Source organism: Adelges cooleyi, unplaced genomic scaffold (genome assembly GCF_023614345.1).
Source record: "Adelges cooleyi isolate 19-005CV unplaced genomic scaffold, UGA_ACOO_1.1 ACOO_flye_CR_arks_rails_tigmint_CR_PRNA_14, whole genome shotgun sequence".
In the NCBI taxonomy this organism is placed as follows: Eukaryota; Metazoa; Arthropoda; class Insecta; order Hemiptera; family Adelgidae; genus Adelges; species Adelges cooleyi.
This window is the reverse complement of record NW_026095795.1, coordinates 149,929-169,309: the sequence shown is the minus strand read 5'-3', so window position 1 is coordinate 169,309 and position 19,381 is coordinate 149,929. Positions and strand designations below refer to the sequence as shown.

Here is a 19,381-nt window from a genome sequence, read left to right as displayed (position 1 = left end):
TAAACTCTTTTTAAACATTTATATATTATGAATTCCCATTTCCGAAACTTCCACTAAGGTTCAACTGATAAATCCCCAATTGAAAAGTTCATAATATGCGTATCGTTGACATTTAATAAAAAGAGGAAAAAAATAACAGTTCCCATAAAAATATTATTATGAAGAATTGGTATGTTCTTACAAAACAGTAACACAAAATTTAAAAGACTTAAGCCCGTATTTAATTTCAATACAAATGGTATATGACCATCAATATCTGTTTTTCAAGGTGTCGTCCTGAAAGGGTTAAAAAAATCATTTACCGAAAAGTTAGTGGAATATTGTGTAGATATTATGTTACTAATTATTGTAGGTAGAAACTTAAATTTTGGCAAATGGACTAAGCCGTTTTTTGTTAAAATGTGTTATTATTAGGCTTAGGTCATAATTACTAAATATTTTAAAAAACAATAGGTGATATTATTAATGTAATTTATGAATATGATTTGTGGAGAATTTACACGTCATACTAAAGGTATACGTTCAATATTTCATGATTTCTGGAATGAATATATATTACAAGGCACACTTTATAACTAATAAGTACTTTACCGATGATGTTTTTGAGTTGGCATGTCAGCCTTTTTTAATGAAGTTTGGTTTTAGGTTTGGGAATACCGAATAAGACACCCGTGGTTTAGGAACAAAAGTCTATTTCAGTTTTCTTCGCTTAAACGTAAACATGACATTAGTCAAAGTAAAATTTTTAATTTCATCGACGATTTAGTTCAGAGAAAAAATACAGAATTGAAGAACAATATAAACAATCAGGAAGAATATAACGAAGAATGTATTGGCCTTAAATCTAAATCGTTTATTGAGATAATGCTCGAGAATGAAAATCAGTTGACATTTAACCAATTACGGGATGAAATAATTACTGTTATATTGGTACGTGTTTTTTTTTAAAATGACTTTTGGAAAGAATTGGTCGTATGTTTGTTATATATTTTAACATGCGTATTAAGAGAAATTTTTTTTCTCTATTTTTTTTTATATGTGCTATTAGGAGGTCAAGATACAACAGCTATGACGAACGCATGTACAATATTTATGTTGGCTCATCATCAGGATGTACAAAATAATGTAACCCATATTTTGTATTCATATATCAATTTTTAAATTACACATTATAGGTATTCTTAGTAACGAAAAAATTGTATACTTTTTTTTCTTGCCTAATAATAGGTGTTGGAAGAGTTATTGACAATATTTTCTTCTGGCGATCCGGATCGACAACCTACCTATGATGATTTACAAAAGATGGAATACTTGGAACGTGTAATCAAAGAAACTATGCGACATTTCCCCCCCCCCTTCCATTATTTGGCAGAAACGTAGAAAAGGAAACAATGGTTGGAGGCTATTTAATCCCTACAGGTACGGCCATAGATATATTTGTTTGATAACTATCCACAATTGATACTTAAAATAACAAAGTAAAGTAATTTTTAAAAATATCTGCAGGGTCAATGTTCCTAATTTTCCCTGCTCTGTTACACTTTAATGGATCAGTTTTTTAATTTTAGATCCTACCATTAGATAAGAACCAAACCACATTAAGCGAGACACAGAAACATCATGTCCTTACATTGTTGTATATTGTTTCAAGTGAGTTATGGCTTTTTGAGGGCGTTTGAAATACAGTAACAAGTAGTCGAGTATTTGATTTCGGGTATTTAAGTGTTAAATGAATTTGAATACTTTTGTTAGACAATGGTCTCATTGTATATTGACAAATATAAACATTCTAATATTGTTATAAATTTATATTTACCTAACAAAAATTATAGTTCATATGATACGTTAAAAAAGTACATATGTTTATTTATTAAATAGTACAAAACAGGCAAAAACCCAAGACGTCCAAAAGTTAAATTTAGTGTCAGTTGTATTATAATTACAATGTATAATTACTTAACCCTACACTGCATGATTTTGTATTTACACCACATGACAACAGACAAGGTTTCAAAATAAATAGTCAAAAAATAACTTGGTTGTTTAGAAATTATTAAGTACACAATATTACAATTACACTATAAAGAAACCATCTTGCGTTATTTCTCATTATTACATAAGCAATATGCAAAATATCAAATATTCATTAATCACGTGTAGTGTCGTTTAAAATTAAAATTACATTAGCTGAAATTACATTTTCTTTTATAATATTATAGAATAAATACAGTTTATGGAAGAGATGCAATTATCAAGCTGATTTTTTTTTTTTTTTGGTGAAATTTCAATGTAAATTTATTTGCGCTTTAAAAAAACAGTTATTATTGCTCTTCACTGTTTTTATTTTTATAAATAATTTGTTGTTACATTTTTTTAGATGCGGTAGCCTCCCTAAGTTATAATTGTATTAACATTAACAAACAAAATAATAAATAAAGTTTATCGAGTAAACAAAGTCGAATAATACAATTTTAACCATATCATTGTTTTTACAATGACTTGGATTTATTTATTCAGTTATGCTTCGCCTTTACTAGACCACGACCGAATTATGCTGGCATAATTGTTTCACAGAGCTTATTAACGTACTCATAAATAATACCTATTGAAAATTTAATACTTAGTGGGAAAGCATATAATATGAGAGTATAAATGTAAGATTAATTAAAAACAGAGTTAGTCGTTGTGTATAGTTGCTAAGAATTTGTTATAGAAAATTAGAATCTTAAGTTTTCGTCGTAAGAAAAATGCGATTAAATGAAATGGTTTTGTCTCGGCAGGTAAATAATTATCAACTTAACATTACAATTATTATGACTAGGATTTTAAGTAAAAAGAAAATCCTCATATATTTTTAAATCATGTTTATTGTTAAAATGATTACACTAAAATTATACTAACTTCTTCAGATTCCTCTAAATTGTCTATTATCTAATATCTAAAATTCAAAAGTTTATGACAACATTCTTAAATATATCGTGTTTTTATTATAATTTCCAATTTTCATAACATAAACTTACACTGATTTTTTTATTGTAATTAGAATACATTCAAAAATTTAACTTATCATAGATATATATATAAATATAGAACAAACAATTATTAGCTATTGTGTATTTTTTATAATTGTAAAACAAAATATTAATAGTACAACATTTTAGCTTCAATGCAGGGCTGAGAAGGTGTTGTTTTTACATTGATGTTTATAATTGGTTTTCATATTTTTAGTTTTATTCTTGTCTGGACTCACGGCATGACCTTAACCACTTACTTTAGATAGTGTAAGATAAAATAATCGTCATTAACCTAACCTAACCCTAAACGTACCTTATGACTAAAATATAAACATTTTTAAGATCAATAAATCCATTTTAAACATGTATATATTATGAATTCCCATTTCCAAAAGTTCTACTAAGGGTCAACTGATGAATCCCAATTCAAAAAGTTCATAATATGCGTATCGCTGACATTCAATAAAAAAAAAAAAAGAATTTCCATAAATGTATTATTTTGTCATAAAATAATTTATTTTGTGTGTTCTACAAAACGGTAACCCAAAATATAAAAGATTAAAGCCCATATTTGAGTTTAATACAAATGGCATATGACTATCATTATCTGTTTAAAAATAGTTAGTTGAATATTGTGTGAGTATTATGTTACTAATTATTGTAGGTAGAAACTTGAATTTTGGCATATGGACTAAGCCGTTTATTTGTTAAAAATGTATTATAACCGTTATAACTTTCCATTGAAATGAGTGAATGCTAGTGTATTAGCTAATTAGCTACTGTAGTCTATACATATTTTGGTAAACATAATCTTATTTTTTTTAACAATGTTATGCGTATATATTTTTTTTTAGTTATAGCACTAAATTATATGTAACGAAAATAGTACCATGATAAGAAAAACTACTAATTAATGGACACGATTTTTTCAGGTCTCAGACATAATAAATGAAACAAGCCTGAATAACATTGTCGTTATACTTATAACGGTAATATTATTTTTAGTAGTTCTTTATTTTAAAATAGTAAACCGAAGAAAGACAACATTAGCAAATCGAATACCAGGTCGAGATGGACTCTTTTTGGTGGCAAGGTTACCTAAAGTTTTTTGGAGGACCTGAAAAGCTATTGAAGAATATGTTAAAAGTTGGCAGAGAGTAATTACGCTTTACACAATCCTATTTGTTACATTTAATTAATCACAATATATATTGTTGAAGATTGGTTTTAGGTTTGGGAATACCGAATAAGACACCCGTGGTTTAGGAACAAAAGTCTATTTCAGTTATCGTCGCTTAAACGCAAACATGACATTAGCCAGAGTAAAATTTACAATTTCATCGACGATTTAATTCAGAAAAAAAATACAGAATTAAAAAACATTACAAACAATCAAGAAGAATGTATTGGCCTTAAATCTAAATCGTTTATTGAGATAATGCTCGGGAATGAAAATCAGATGCCATTTCACCAATTACAGGATGAAATAATTACTGTTATAATTGGTACGTGTTTTTTTTAAAAATGACTTTTGGAAAGAATTGGTCGTATGTTGTTATATATTTTAACATGCGTATTAAGAGGAATTGTTTTTCTCTATTTTTTTTATATGTGGTATTAGGAGGTCAAGACACAACAGCTATGACGAACGCATGTACAATATTTATGTTGGCTCATCATCAGGATGTACAAAATAATGTAACTCATATTTTGTATTCATATATCAATTTTAAAATTACACATTATAGGTATTCTTAGTAACGAAAAAATTGTATACTTTTTTTTCTTGCCTAATAATAGGTGTTGGAAGAGTTATTGACAATATTTCTTCTGGCGATCCGGATCGACAACTTACCTATGATGATTTACAAAACATGGAATACTTGGAACGTGTAATCAAAGAAACTATGCGACATTTCCCCCCCCCTTCCATTATTTGGCAGAAACGTAGAAAAGGAAACAACGATTGGAGGCTATTTAATCCCTGCAGGTACGGCCATAGATATATTTGTTTGATAATTAGGCACATTTGATGCTTAAAATAACTAAGTAAAGTAATTTTTAAAAATATCTGCAGGGTCAACGTTCGTAATTTCTCCTGCTCTGTTACACTTAAATGCGCAAATCTATCCCGATCCGGAGAAGTTCAACCCAGACAACTTCTTGCCCGAAGCATGTCGCAGTCGCCATCCGTATTCGTTTCTTCCTTTTAGTGCTGGTTACAGGAATTGCCCCGGTATCAAATATGCAATGCTTCAAATGAAAACAGTCATCTCAACACTGGTCCGGTCTTATCGTTTTCATCCTAAACCAGATAATCTCCGTGTAATGTTTTCAACGACACTAAAGTTTGTCGACGGGTTTTACGTTAAAATAAAAGCAAGACCGTAATCAATTATTGAAGAAAGGTTTTGAATAGTGTTATTTTAATATAATGTAATCATATTAAATAGGGTTTCGTTATTTTTTATGTCGAATATGTAGTTAGTAAAACCGTTGTTATTAATAAAAACATTAAGAAAAAGTTAAAACGGTTCTTTGTAAAATTGTAATTTTTTACTCGTTACATTTTTGAATCGATATGAGGTTAAATTAGAGTGTTATTATTTTAGCCAGCCAAGAAAAAACATTATACCATTTTATTATTATCATATTAAGCAAATTATTTAATCAATTTCTATTTAAAATATGTAAACAATCCAGTGAGACTTAGTAGGACTTAAAAATGAAAAAAATGTCGCTTTATTCTAATTTGTCCTAGAATGTAAATTATGAATATGACAATTTGCCCATGTTTTAAAAAACCATTTTAACTTCGATCAATTCTATTTATTGGGGCTGTTACTTGTTTTATTAGTTTAGGGAACTTAAACACTAAAGATTAATTTATTAAAAATTAGCAGAAGGTAATTACGCCTATCTATTACATTTTAATACTCTTTTCGTATTCTCAATTTCTAGTAATTTAAGAGAAACAATAATATGTTCGTTGTCTTTGTAATACAGATACGAGAATACCAGATTAGCTACACTATAGTCTATACATATTTTAGTAAAGATCATCTGAATTTTTTTTTTTCAATGTTATGCGTACATATTATCTTTTAGTTACAGCATAATTGTAAAATAAATTATTAATAGTTAAATATTTTAGCTTCAATTCAGGGCTGACAAGGTGTTATGTTTAGCTTCGATGCAAAGCGAGAAGGTATTGGTTTTACTCTGATGTGTGTTTTTTTTATCTGTATACACTGTAACTTCTTTAATACTGGACCAATTCTTTTGAATAGCAACTCTATAAACCGCAATTTTCATCTAGTTGGTACTTTGGGGGGGTAAAAGTTGAAAAAGTTTAACTCTTCACAGACGAAAGTTGAAAAAACAAAAAAAAAACCGTACGAGTTTTTAAGTTAGAACTTTTACTAGCTATAGCTTCGAGAAAAAGAGTCGGATCGAGTTGAAATTTATAAGAAATATTTATTTAGTATGCCCGCGCACGTCAGTTGTATCAAATTTTAATTTAACCCAATGCCCACCCCCCTTGGGGGGGTACAAGTTTTTTTGTTTTTCGGGGTTTTTAGCCGTAATTTTAAGATCTATGGGTTGAAAATTTGCCAGTAGTTGGAACTCATATGTATCCATAACATATTAAACAGAAAAATAATTCGGCACAACAGTTTTTTTTAATAGCCGGAAAACTGTGTTTTCGCAGATTGCGTATATTTTAACAAAAAACACTTAAATTCTTAAAAAAATTGTTATCAAATCATTAAAACAATTTTATGTAGTTCTATGCAGAATGATACTATTAAGTTTTGTGCTCAAGTAACATTTTTGACTTTAAGTTTACACAAAGTTCAATTTTTTTTTTTTTTTTTTTAAGTACAAACGCACTTCACCAGATGTGAGAAACGAAAAAAAAAAGTATAATTTTTTGTTCTATTGGCATCATCGTGTGTACGAACGGCATATTGATGCGCGCTCTTATCTGCTCCGTAATGAATTATGAAATCAGTTATGATAGAAAATATTGTATATCGTTTCAAATAGTATTTTTAAATCTCTACAAAAACGCTAGTTTTTATTCTGGTTGTTGTATTGCGCTGTATAAAACTTTTATGACGTAGTTGATGTTTATTTTATCAATTTAATTTTATTTAAAATTAAAAATTTAATTTATATTAAATTTAATTTAATATAAATTTTCATTATTTAATAAAAAAACAATTTGTCAACAGAATATAACTAACTGGGTGTGGATTTTATTAAGTCACAGTTGATATAAAATCGATTTGGACTTGAACTTTTTGCGGAATAACTGAATTTAATTTAAGTAACTAATTTAATTTTAATTGGCAGCCATTTCGTGAGAAATGATAACATGAGTTGTTTATACTATAGTGTATAGTTGTTGTAATTATCAATTTTTGAGACAAAATAATATTCGATCGTGACCATATAAACGCCCGATCGCGTTATCAACTGTCCACCGTCCTATGTACACGGTACAGGTGGGAACGAAAAACCTCTTATCGGCCCGAGCCGGTCATGGTGTGTGAGAGAGAGGTCGGGGGGTGATGACATTTGTAGGTAGTTGCCAGTCAGTATTAGATAATTCGATTATCAGTTATTGATTTAAAATTGATCCGGAGTGTCAATCCGCCGTCGTTCCGAGTATTATTATTTTTATTTACATATTGTAAAAAATATTTAATTATAAAAAAATATTTTCTTTACATAATTTTCGGTGTTAAATTTCCGCCCTCGTATAAAACCACCTGCACACCGTCTTAATTGCTGGGAGTGTTTGCCGAGATTCAGCTTGGTAGGTGACTTGTTATTTAGTATGTAGTAGCTTCAGTATTGCTGATTCGTTTAAATTTATATTATTATTTATTTATATTTATCCGTATGTTACCTTATGACAGAAGTCAGAACTAAGTTGGTGTTAGAAACATCTGTCATGATTTATGTCTTGTATGCTAGGTATAGGTAAGGGAAGTGACGTATTAAATCTCAAAACTGTATGTTTATACGTACACAGTGTAGGTAATAACATGGTTGAAATATAGAGGTTATTATTGCACATCGTCTCTAATTGTTATCTTTATGCATTACATTACAGTTACATATTGTTTATTATTAGTCAATGTAAAATGCAATTTTCCAGATACTATTTTTTAATATTTCATACAAATTTGTATGATTTAATGAATTTTTTTTGTTTACATTACTAAGATTTGTAACTCAGTAGTGTTTTTGTCATTTTTTTGAGCTTTTGGTTTTTATAAATAACATTGCTATGTTTAATATTATTGAAAGAATAGTTTCATTTAAGAAATTTACAAAAAAAGGTACTTTTGTGTACTGTAATTTTTTGGGGGATTACTTGACAATAAAGAAATTAATCTATGTAATAAGTTGTTGTTGTTTTGTAAATGTTACAGGTAAATATTAACATTTATGTAAGCTTTTCATTTTATACCCGTGTGCAACTTTTTGTTATGATAACTTTGTTATATACCTACAATTATTGTTATTAATACTATCATAAATTATATTTGACGGTATACTTCTATTATAAATGGGTATGTATTTGAATTTTTATGGACATGTTTATGATAACGTTAAAAAAATTATTTGCATTACTATAAAAATGTGTATTTAAGTCAAGAAAATTACAATAATAATATCAGGACTTCTATTAATCTAATATATGTGCTTTACAAATACATGAAAATTGTTGTGTATATGGATTAATCATATTGTTATGTGGTGTAATAAAGTTGTTTGACGTCTAGAGTTGTATTTCATGTGTCGTAGTTAATTTTTTAATTTTTTATTTTAGGCATATTTTTTTTTTTAAATTCATTAAGTTAACATGGGAAGGAAAAGTAAACGAGCCCTTAAAAGCTTTCAACATATACGGGATTTAAGAGGAAACAAAGAATATTGCGCTGATGAAAGAAAAAAAGATAAGCAAAGAAAAGGAGTTGTACATTTAAATCCTGCAAAAACATTACATCACAATATCATAATTTTTAAAAAACCAGTACAGTGGGGTCGGGGCATAGTGGGGACGGAGCATAGTGGGGACGGGGAGGTCACAGGTTTATAGGAATTTTTAAATCTGAAAGTGATAAAATCACTTTTGAAAAAACGCTTCGATGCAAATCGGTAGTTAGTATTTTCAAGGCAGTACAGTCCAACCCAAGCACAGTATAAACCAGCAAAGTTAGAAAGTTTTAAATGAAGGTTCTGTATTTACAAATGAGCATCAAAGCGTTTATTTGAAAGCGATTTTATTCAATTTTATCACTTTTACTTATAATAATTCCTGTAGACCTGTGACCTCTCTGTTTCCTCATTGCTTTGATTACATTATGCCAATACTCTACTGTACTAGTCCTCTCGGATAAAATCAATTTCAAATTAACGCTTTGATGCTCATTTGTAAATACAGAACCTTCATTTAAAACTTTCTAACTTTGCTGGTTTATACTGTGCTTGGGTTGGACTGTACTGCCTTGAAAATACTAACTACCGATTTGCATCGAAGCGTTTTTTCAAAAGTGATTTTATCACTTTCAGATTTAAAAATTCCTATAAACCTGGTGTTTAGGGCAGTTCTTCCAAAAAATGATAAGAGATAAGAGTTCTTCCAAAAAATAACACAATTTTTATTTTATCAGCGTGACCAACCCAGAAACACCAAAATATAAAATCACATTCTATCAGTCTGCCAATTCTATCAGAATAAAAGTAACTAAAATATAACTAACGTTTGTCAGAGTTAACTGTTATCTCTAGAACTAAACGGCAATAATTCAAATGATAAAAAAAATAACCGTGTTAAAATATATTATATTTTCTTAAATAGCACACATTTTTACGATACATTTATAATGACAAAAAACCAACTAGTTCATATGACGACAACGATAATTATTGGTAAATAAAATTTACTTTCGTTTCTTATTAATATTAAATGAATATTTTTATTAGAATTCTTTTTTAATTCATAATTCAAAACTCTTATTTTCACATAATATAAATTTGCAATATTTAATTTGAATATCATAATATATTTATCAATTATAGTACCTAGCGACAAAGTTCATACATACACTATATTGTACTAATTTGTGTGACAATATTATTACATCCTATTTAAACAAAACTATTAATACAAGTAAATTATGTTTTACAGTATGATGGTAGTTGTCTGAAGTCATAAAAAGCTTATCGGTATGCTTATTCATTAGAGCGGTTCGATTCCTGAAACTATCTCTAGTCTGATTAAGTGTGGTAACAGGTATGGAGTTATTTTTTGTAAAATTGTTTTAATTGATTTAATCTCTATTATTTTAATAATTAACATTTTAACTTTTAACTTATTTATTAATAATATATCTTTCAGTTTTAAGATGAGTCAAAGATTCTGGTTGAACAGTTCTCCATCGACACTAACTGGAAGAAATAATTGTTTTATCATTTGTCTAAATAGACAAGGTAAGGAAAACATTCTAGATTTGTAGTATTAATACAAATATTGATACAAAATTAGTTTAATATCAATCTAAAACACCCTAATATAGGGCATTTAAAAAAAAAGAAATCAAATGTAACTTATCTTTCTTAACTTTCTTTTTAATAATTTAATTTACTATTTTCTAACATTGTTAGTTTTTGAACAAGAAAAATTGCATTTACTTGTAGATCTTACGCTTCATTGGTATGAGATAACAAACTAGGTCCACTTGATATATACCGGTCACAAATATAGTGTAGTCATGAAATCACTCTTCCAAGTGTTATTGATAGATAATTTAAGTTGAATGGTATAAAAAGTTGGAAGTTAAATGGTATTAAAAAATGTCATTATCAATTTTCGTTATATTTAATTTTAACTTCACAATTAACAAACGTTAACATTAGTAATTTATTTAAAATTGGTTTTATATTATAATTATTATTAATATTATTTAACCATTTGTTGTTTTTTCAGCTAGAATGTGACCAGAGGAAGATTAAATGGACATATCATATATTTCTCCATGGACACTGTAATCCATAGACGGATTTTTGACACTATATTTGAATATTTGTTGTTGAAGTTAATTGGATTTTGTGCAAAACCCCTGGAAGAATATTCTGTATCAGGCTAACAGTATAAACGCCACCCAGTATTTCTGTTTACCTGCTGTTAGACATCGTAGTATCATCTCCAATCTCTTTATATTTTGTTTAATTTTATTTAAAAAAGTCTCATTATAATTTATTATTAATCAACTGTAATTCAGTTGTTTATTTATTGAATAACTTATTATCCTGTCTTCAACGTCCATATAAACTGTACTGTATTTATGACCACTACACTGATATCTCATTTGGCTAAATATTTTTAATTTTCAACTACATTAAAACAAAATTAAGATTATTTAAATTTTTTTTTTTTTTGAATACTTGTATTATTGTTTGAATATTTTTACACTTTAAGTGTCAATACAAGTATCTTTAGTTTAACGATACTAACAGTATATTACTATTACAATTTTGACAATCATAATTATTAGCCTACCAAATAAATTATAAATGTAGCTTCTGTATTTGCTTATTTATTAATATTTACTTACCTTAATAACATTAAAATATTAATTTATTGTAAAAATATCTTGACCTAACTGAAAGATTGAAAATTTGTAAACTGTTGTGAAATTATGTTGATGTTGTTAGGAAAAATTGTGTAGTCAAAATTTTGAATACCTAGATTAAAAAAAAAAACGGTACAATTTTTTTTGCTAAACCAAGTAATTATACATTTGTAAATTTTGATGTTTAGTTTATAATATATACATTTTTAGTTAAAAAATATCTTTACTTAGGTATCATTTTATACTATTTATACTTTTTACCAGATTTTTTTATGTGTTTTAAACTATTACATTTATTATTTCTATTATTACTATTTATTATTTATTTAAATGACTTATCAAACTTTATGAATTGTACTTTATAAATTATAAAATTGGTCTGAAATGTATACTGTGTTACTATAGGTAGCCTGATAGACAGGAAGTCTATATTGTTTTTTAGAAATAAAAGTTGTTTTTTTCTTGGTTAGCTTAATTATATAGTGTGATTGACTAATTTTCTCTCATAATAATTTCAATTAGGTAAAATTATTTTTAAAACATTTTTGTTTGTGTTATTTTACAATTGAAAACATGTTTTAATAACCACTTACTTTTTTGATAATTTTTAATTAAATAATATTTAATTATGATAAAAATTCAAAGCGTATTTAGTATATAGTATATATTTGTTTATAATTTTATTATTTAGAAATTCATTAGTTTTTAGATGTAGTTTTTGACACAATAAAGTAAAAGTAAACCAAATGTATTTTTTCTAAATCTGTTCTCATAGACACGTTTACTCTCGATAACGAGTGATTTGTATTAAGTGATATTATATAATACGTTTAAACGAAGGATGTTTAACATATTGAATACTCTCTTTGAGTATACAATGATGTGTTCGATATAAATTGTATTATAAAGTCCAGATACCGTTATCTTTATTTATATGCATAGTATAATGTAGTAAATAATTATAGATTCAACATTTAAATAATAAATGAGCTTTAGTAAGTTTAACCCTTAACAATACCTGCTATTATCTAATAACTATAGATATATATAAATAATGTCTTGATAATAATTGAATAACATATTCAATATTTTTGATATTTTCATTTTAGTCAGTTATCAATGAATCAAAGTATACAACTTTTTTCTTTTTAATAGTAACGCAGTTACATCTTATATGAATCATAATTCATGAAACACAATTTTGTAGCTCTACACAGATTTGACCTCTAAACTTTAAGTTATCCAGATTAAAATAGTTTTGAATATTGAAAACCATATGTTCAGTTTTATTCAAATTCAACTATAAAAACTCGTAAAACCATGTAAATATGTTTTAGTAACTAAATATTATATTACTTCATTATTTGGGATTTAATGATTTTTCAAATATTTTTGATAGAGACAGTGATAACGATATTGGTTTATAATGGCTACAGTCTAGTAATTATAACTAGAGCCCTAGTAATTATAATTACCGACTGAAATAATAGATAATAACTACTGAACAATTATTTATTTCCTGTTTTGTGTAAAGGAATGAAGACACATTTGTTAAAACTATTGGGGCACTTACCTGAAAATAATGATAAATTAAATACATACAACTTTTATACTTTTCATTGTTAACTACAATTTAGTAAAGTACAACTGTTTAACAGTATAAAGTTAGAATTATCTTCTACTAGTTTAATCTAGTATTTCTAACCAAAATTATGGGGGTATAAGATATTCCTAACACAATTATACCATTTTTAATTAATGTTAAATAAAAATGGGATTATCTAATCTGTTTTTAAATGTTCACTTAGTTAAAATAGAGTTAACCTGACCGCTTGATATACAATCTTTTAATTTCTGATTTGATAATTTTATTATATACATATTAGTGGAATTGGAAGGAAATAGCCTCATTAGTTTTCACATTAAATATGTCCATAGCTACGTTTATATCATTTTAATTTTCACAACTTCACCAATCTTAAGTAAATATTAACATACTTAAATCAGTCTTATTATAACTTATTAAACTTTTTGTGGGCAAAAAGAGCTTTAACAGCAGATCTCGATGAGAACGAGATAAGAGATAAATAAATATGATGAGATGCTGCAACTTGCAATTGTATCTATTTATTTTATAATATGTATTATTTCTATTTTTTTTATAATATAAGAAAAGTATACATTTCTTAATAAATGGAATGTAGGCAGAATTAATAACAGAAAATTTATAATATCACTTCTATAAGAAACAAATCTAATTGATAATATTTGTATTGATTATCACTTAAATTGTATTTCTACAAAGGCAATCGAGGTAAAAGATAATTAGCCAAGTCTTTGCCAGGCTTGTACAAAAATATTTTATTACTTTTCACTAGTATCTTACAGCATTACTTTAGACATTTAATTCTACTTATGTTTGGAAATGTGCAATATCAAAAATTCTTATAAATCTATGGATCTATGAAAATATAATGTTAAAAGATCTAAATGAAATATGGATATACCTAAGTAGGTATTCTAATTTCTAATAGATTTTTATACTATCTGATTATCAGAGTATTAATTAAAATAATTAAAAAAAAGCTTTATGTCAATATTGTCCACCGTAAAACGGCAGGACTTAATCCAAAAATTATTTAACTACAACAGAAAGCAAGTTCCTAGAACAGAAAAATATATATTAAACACGAGGGTACCATACCTAATTTATGAAGGATGGAACAGTACAATCGTTTGAAGAAGTTTTGCAGTTATTTAATTAAGATTTTTGTACCATACCAAGGGTAGATCAACATTTATGTGATGAGTATTTGATACGCTCGCATTAATGTGTATCAATTGTCATATTATGCGATTTCTGGTGTAATTATTCATAAATTATTAATTTAACTATTCACTAAGTAAATGGCCATATTAAATGAATAAGTACATAGATTAATAAAATATGGGCTATGCAATCTTCTAACAAACAAGGACATTTTCAAATCAAGAGATAATTGTAAATTTGCAAATTTATATTGACCAAAAATTGTATCATATTTTTAAATCATATGAATAACTATTTCAGAACAAATTTATATTGTTTAGTTTGGTTTATATAATAAAAATATATACCCAGAGTAGCTTAATATAAACTAATTTCTGTAAAATATTAAGTGAATAATAATTATTTTAAAAACCTACTAATTGATTATAAATAACATTCAGTCTTGCAAGGTATTTTAATACCGATCAGTCTGATTTGATAATCTCACCAACATAAAAGCAAGTTTTTATTAAATTACATTATATATTTATTGAGTATGACGTTTATACGATTACGACCCAAGTTTGATCATTTTTATTAATACAACAGAATTGTTAAATCTAGTTTACAGTAATTTTATATTATGCCATATTCGTATTATCTACCTATTATCCCATGCAAAAGGGGCCGTACAACAATTTTTTTTCTCTTCACGAGTCTTTATCTGGCAAAAGGTTCACTTTGGACTATAACCTTATAATGTATATATTGATTTATGTGGAAACTTGAAAATAAAATATGTGTTTTGTTCTAGTTATTCATGTAAGGTATTTAAACTACAAGTGTCATATGTTCCGTTATCTTGCTCTAATATATCCTTTAGGTACCAAATTTTGTTAATAATATATCTTCAAAAAGACAAGATTGAAGACAAAGCTTATAAGCTCCTACCTGTATTCTTTAACTACAGAATACATATGTAAGATGTGGTAAAACTAATTTATACTTGACAGCCAAATTCTGAAATCGTTAACTAATTTAGGTAAAAAATAAAAATAATGTTTTATTTAAATAGTAATATAAACAATTTGAGGGAAATTTTAATAAAATTATTATTATTTTATACCAAATAATATTAAATTATAACATATACTATGATAGGTATATACTATAATATAATGTAATTTATTATGAATTTTACGTGTATAGTGTATACGATTTAAATTAGATAATTGATAAAGATCTAACTACAATTTGCAATAAAGATAAGAACCTAACTAAAGGCAATGTTTTTGATATTAAAATACGAAATTTCTCTTGGCGGGTTTTTGGTAAAATCGATGTTGGTACTATCTGTAGTATTACACATTTTATAGGTTATGTAACATTTTTTTCTTATCACGCGTTATCATTTTTTGGATGAACTACCCCCAACTCATAAACCTGTGACCTCCCCGTCCCCACTATGCTCCGTCCCCACTATGCCCCGACCCCACTGTACTGTTTTTTTTACATTGGTATTGATAATTATCTAATTTATTAAATTTCAATGTATGTGTTAAACATCGTAAAAACAAATGTTATCCATTTTTTATCTCTTAACCTTTTTTTACTGCACTTTTATTTTAATGGTTATAAGTATAATTTGAAAAAAAACCTTCTTATCATAGCGATATAGAATAAAGAATAAACAACTTAGTTTTTCATATATGAATATTTTAGCTTCGATGCAGAGCTGAGAAGGTATTGTTTTTACATTGATGTTTTTAATTAGTTTGCATATTTGTGTCTGGACCCATGGATCACCTAAACCGCTTAATTTAGATAGTGTAACAAAAATAATCGTCATTATCCTAACCTAACCTAACCCAAAATGTATCTATCTTATTACTAAAATAAAAACATTTTTAAGATCTATAAACCATTTGTAAACATTTATATATTATGAATTCCCATTTCCGAAACTTCCACTACGGTTCAACTGAAAAATCCCAAATCGAAAAGTTCATAATATGCGTATCGTTCACATTTAATAAAAAGAAGAAAAAAATAACAGTTTCCATGAGTGTTTCCATATCATTTTTACATAAGTATATATTAATAATTTCAAAACAAAACGTGATCTGGTTTCCAATAAGTCTCAACCACAATGTGCTAGTCTTGTATTTTGCAAATGAACAGTTTACTTTAATGTCTTGAAAATATACTTACCCATTACCAAACGGTAGGCCGAAATTTAAAAACCTAAAACATATAAACCATATAAAACATCAATTGGGGTTAAAAAAGCCATTACAGTGGGGTCGGGACATAGTGGGGGCATTGGAAAGTGACAGATTTACAAGGATTATTATAACTGAAAGTGTTAATTTTTATTAGTAAATAAACGCTTCGATGCGAATCAGAAGTATTTTTTTTATAACAGTTCCGTCCAAACCAGTCACAGTATAAAGCAGCAAAGTAAAAAAATATTAAAGTGAGGTGCGGTGTTAAAAAACTAGCATCAATATGTTTGTTTGAAAGTAATTTTATCACATTCAGTTGTAATAATTCCTGTTAACCTGAGACCTCCCCGTCCCCGTTATGCCGTGACCCTACTATACTGATTTTTTTTGGAAAAAAACAAGATGATTATCATGACTAATTTAATACTGTTTACTATTGTACATATGGCTGAACAAAATATGTCTACAACATGTGTGAGACTATTACTTCTGAAGATTGCTTGCATATTAGAGATAATAACAACATTCGCATTATCTTTTTTTACTGTGGTAGACTGCAATTCTACCGGCACGAACCGCTTCTCGTTCAAATGAGTTATACAATTTAAATTTGGTATTTTTAATTGTTAACTGTTATTCATCCAAGACTCAATGTTAGAGTTTTAATTTGTTTTCAGGTAGATTTTCTATTTAAAGTACACAATACAACAAAAATACGTTTCTAATACATAATAAATGTTTAAAAAAAATAAAAAAGTCTCTAATAAGTTTTTAATTTGGTTTGTCAACGTGTATTGAATGTACTGCATCTAAAAACTATTTCATTTACCCATGTAATATAGTTCAAAAAATGCATACATACTTGTTATATTAATATTAAAGTACACAATTTTACAACTACACTATAAAGAAACCATCGTGCGTTATTTCGCATTATTACATAAGCAATATGCATAATATAAAATATTCTTTAATTGAGTGTAGTGTATTTTAAAATTCAAATTACACTTTCCGACATTATTACTATTGTATTTTCATTAATTTCCTTTATAATAATTATAGAATAAATACTTTTTATGGAAGGGATGCAATTATCAAGCTAATTTTTTTGTCTGGTGAATTTTAATGTAAATTTATTTGCGCTTTGAAAAAACAGTTATTATTGCTCTTCACTGTTTTTACTTTTTTAAATAATTTGTTGGTATATTTTTTTAGATACGGTAGGCTTACCCTATGTTATTATTGTGTTAACATTAACCCAACAAAATAATAAATAAAGTTTATCGGGTACACAAAGTCGAATAATACAATTTTAACCAAATTATTGTTTTTACAATGACTTGGATTGATTTATTCAGTTATGCTTCGCCCTTACTAGACCACGACCCAATTATGCCAGCATAATTGGGTCGTGCACACTAATAAATACTTAAAAAGTATTGTTTTCAAACATGTAATGTCATTTTTGAATATTCAAAAGTGTATAAAGATAGAATAAAAGTAGATAAATCAATGATTTAACTATTTACTAGCATCATTTATGTCTGTATTATTATTATAAATATATAAGATTTACTAAAAAATTTAACGTAATATATTGCACTAAAAATATTAAATAGTAGCTTATATTATATATATTACAATATTATTTGTATGCAAATTTATTATTTTAATGAAAATGTGAGTTTCGCAGAGCTTATGAACGTATTCATAAATAATACCTATTGAAAATTGAATATTATTTATTTTTCCTCAATACTCGTGGGAGTGCATATGACATTAGAGTATAAAAAAATGTAAGAATAATTAAAAAACCAAGTTAGTCGTTGTGTATATTTGCTAAGAATTTATTATAGAAAATTTGAATATATAATACAATGACAGGACAACGTGAAAGAAGAGGGTGTCCAGTAACACTACTTCAACTAAATTTAATTACATAATTATAATTGTTTTGAATTCTTTAAAAGAAATTGTATGATTTTAACGTAAAAATTTAACGTATTATATTGCACAAAAAATTTTAAATAGTTGCTTATATTATATTTATTACAATATTATTTGTATGCAAATTTATATTTTTAATGAAAATGTGAGTTTCACAGAGCTTATGAACGTACTCATAAATAATACCTATTGAAAATTGAATACTAGTGGGAAAGCATATAATGTGATAGTATAAAATGTAAGAATAATTAAAAACCTAGTTAGTCGTTGTGTATAGTTGCTTTGAATTTATTATAGAAAATTAGAATCTTAAGTTTTCGTCGTAAAAAAATGGGATTAAATGAAATGGTTTTGTCTCGGCAGGTAAATAATTATCAACTTAACATTACAATTATTATGACTAGGATTTTAAGTAAAAAGAAAATCCTCACACATTTTTGAAAATCATTTTTATTGTTAAAATGATTACACTAAAATTTTCACAGAGCTTATGAACGTACTCATAAATAATACCTATTGAAAATTTAATACTTAGTGGGAAAGCATATAATTAGTGAGTATAAATGTAAGATTAATTAAAAACCGAGTTAGTCGTTGTGTATAGTATAAATTTTACTATCTTCTTCAGATCCCTCTAAATTGTCTATTGAAAAAATCTAAAATTAAAAAGTTTATAACGACATTCGTAAAATGATCGTGTTTCTATTATAATTTGCAAATTTCATCCAATTCCGGGCTGAGAAGGTTTACATTGATATTTTTTTTTTTTGTCTGGACTCACGGCATCACCTT

At 26.8% G+C, this 19,381-nt stretch overlaps 1 protein-coding gene and 2 long non-coding RNA genes across 12 annotated transcripts in view; 2 read left to right on the top strand and 1 right to left on the bottom strand.

Annotated features, from left to right (window-relative positions):
• The window catches only part of LOC126847992 (cytochrome P450 4C1-like), a 64,082-nt gene that overhangs the window by 21,243 nt on the left and 23,458 nt on the right, over window positions 1-19,381 (top strand). The window contains exon 1 of one of the 10 annotated variants that reach the window (XM_050588476.1): window positions 2,699-2,780. The exons of 6 other annotated variants lie outside the window; for them this stretch is intronic. In XM_050588476.1, coding sequence (XP_050444433.1) covers window positions 2,748-2,780 — 33 coding nt within the window. In that variant the 5' untranslated portion in view covers window positions 2,699-2,747. Of the gene's footprint in view, window positions 1-2,698; window positions 2,781-4,411; window positions 4,520-18,922; window positions 18,953-19,381 lie in introns of those variants that run through there. 3 more of the 10 variants (XM_050588482.1, XM_050588480.1, XM_050588483.1) reach the window with 3 other exon arrangements.
• On the top strand, window positions 9,896-11,424 carry LOC126847999 (uncharacterized). The gene is made up of 4 exons (XR_007687186.1): window positions 9,896-9,965; window positions 10,225-10,329; window positions 10,435-10,526; window positions 11,023-11,424. It is a non-coding gene; the product is annotated as an uncharacterized LOC126847999 (long non-coding RNA).
• Window positions 11,011-11,746, bottom strand: LOC126848000 (uncharacterized). Its single transcript, XR_007687187.1, has 3 exons — window positions 11,651-11,746; window positions 11,215-11,429; window positions 11,011-11,155 (listed from the first exon to the last, which is right to left on the bottom strand). It is a non-coding gene; the product is annotated as an uncharacterized LOC126848000 (long non-coding RNA).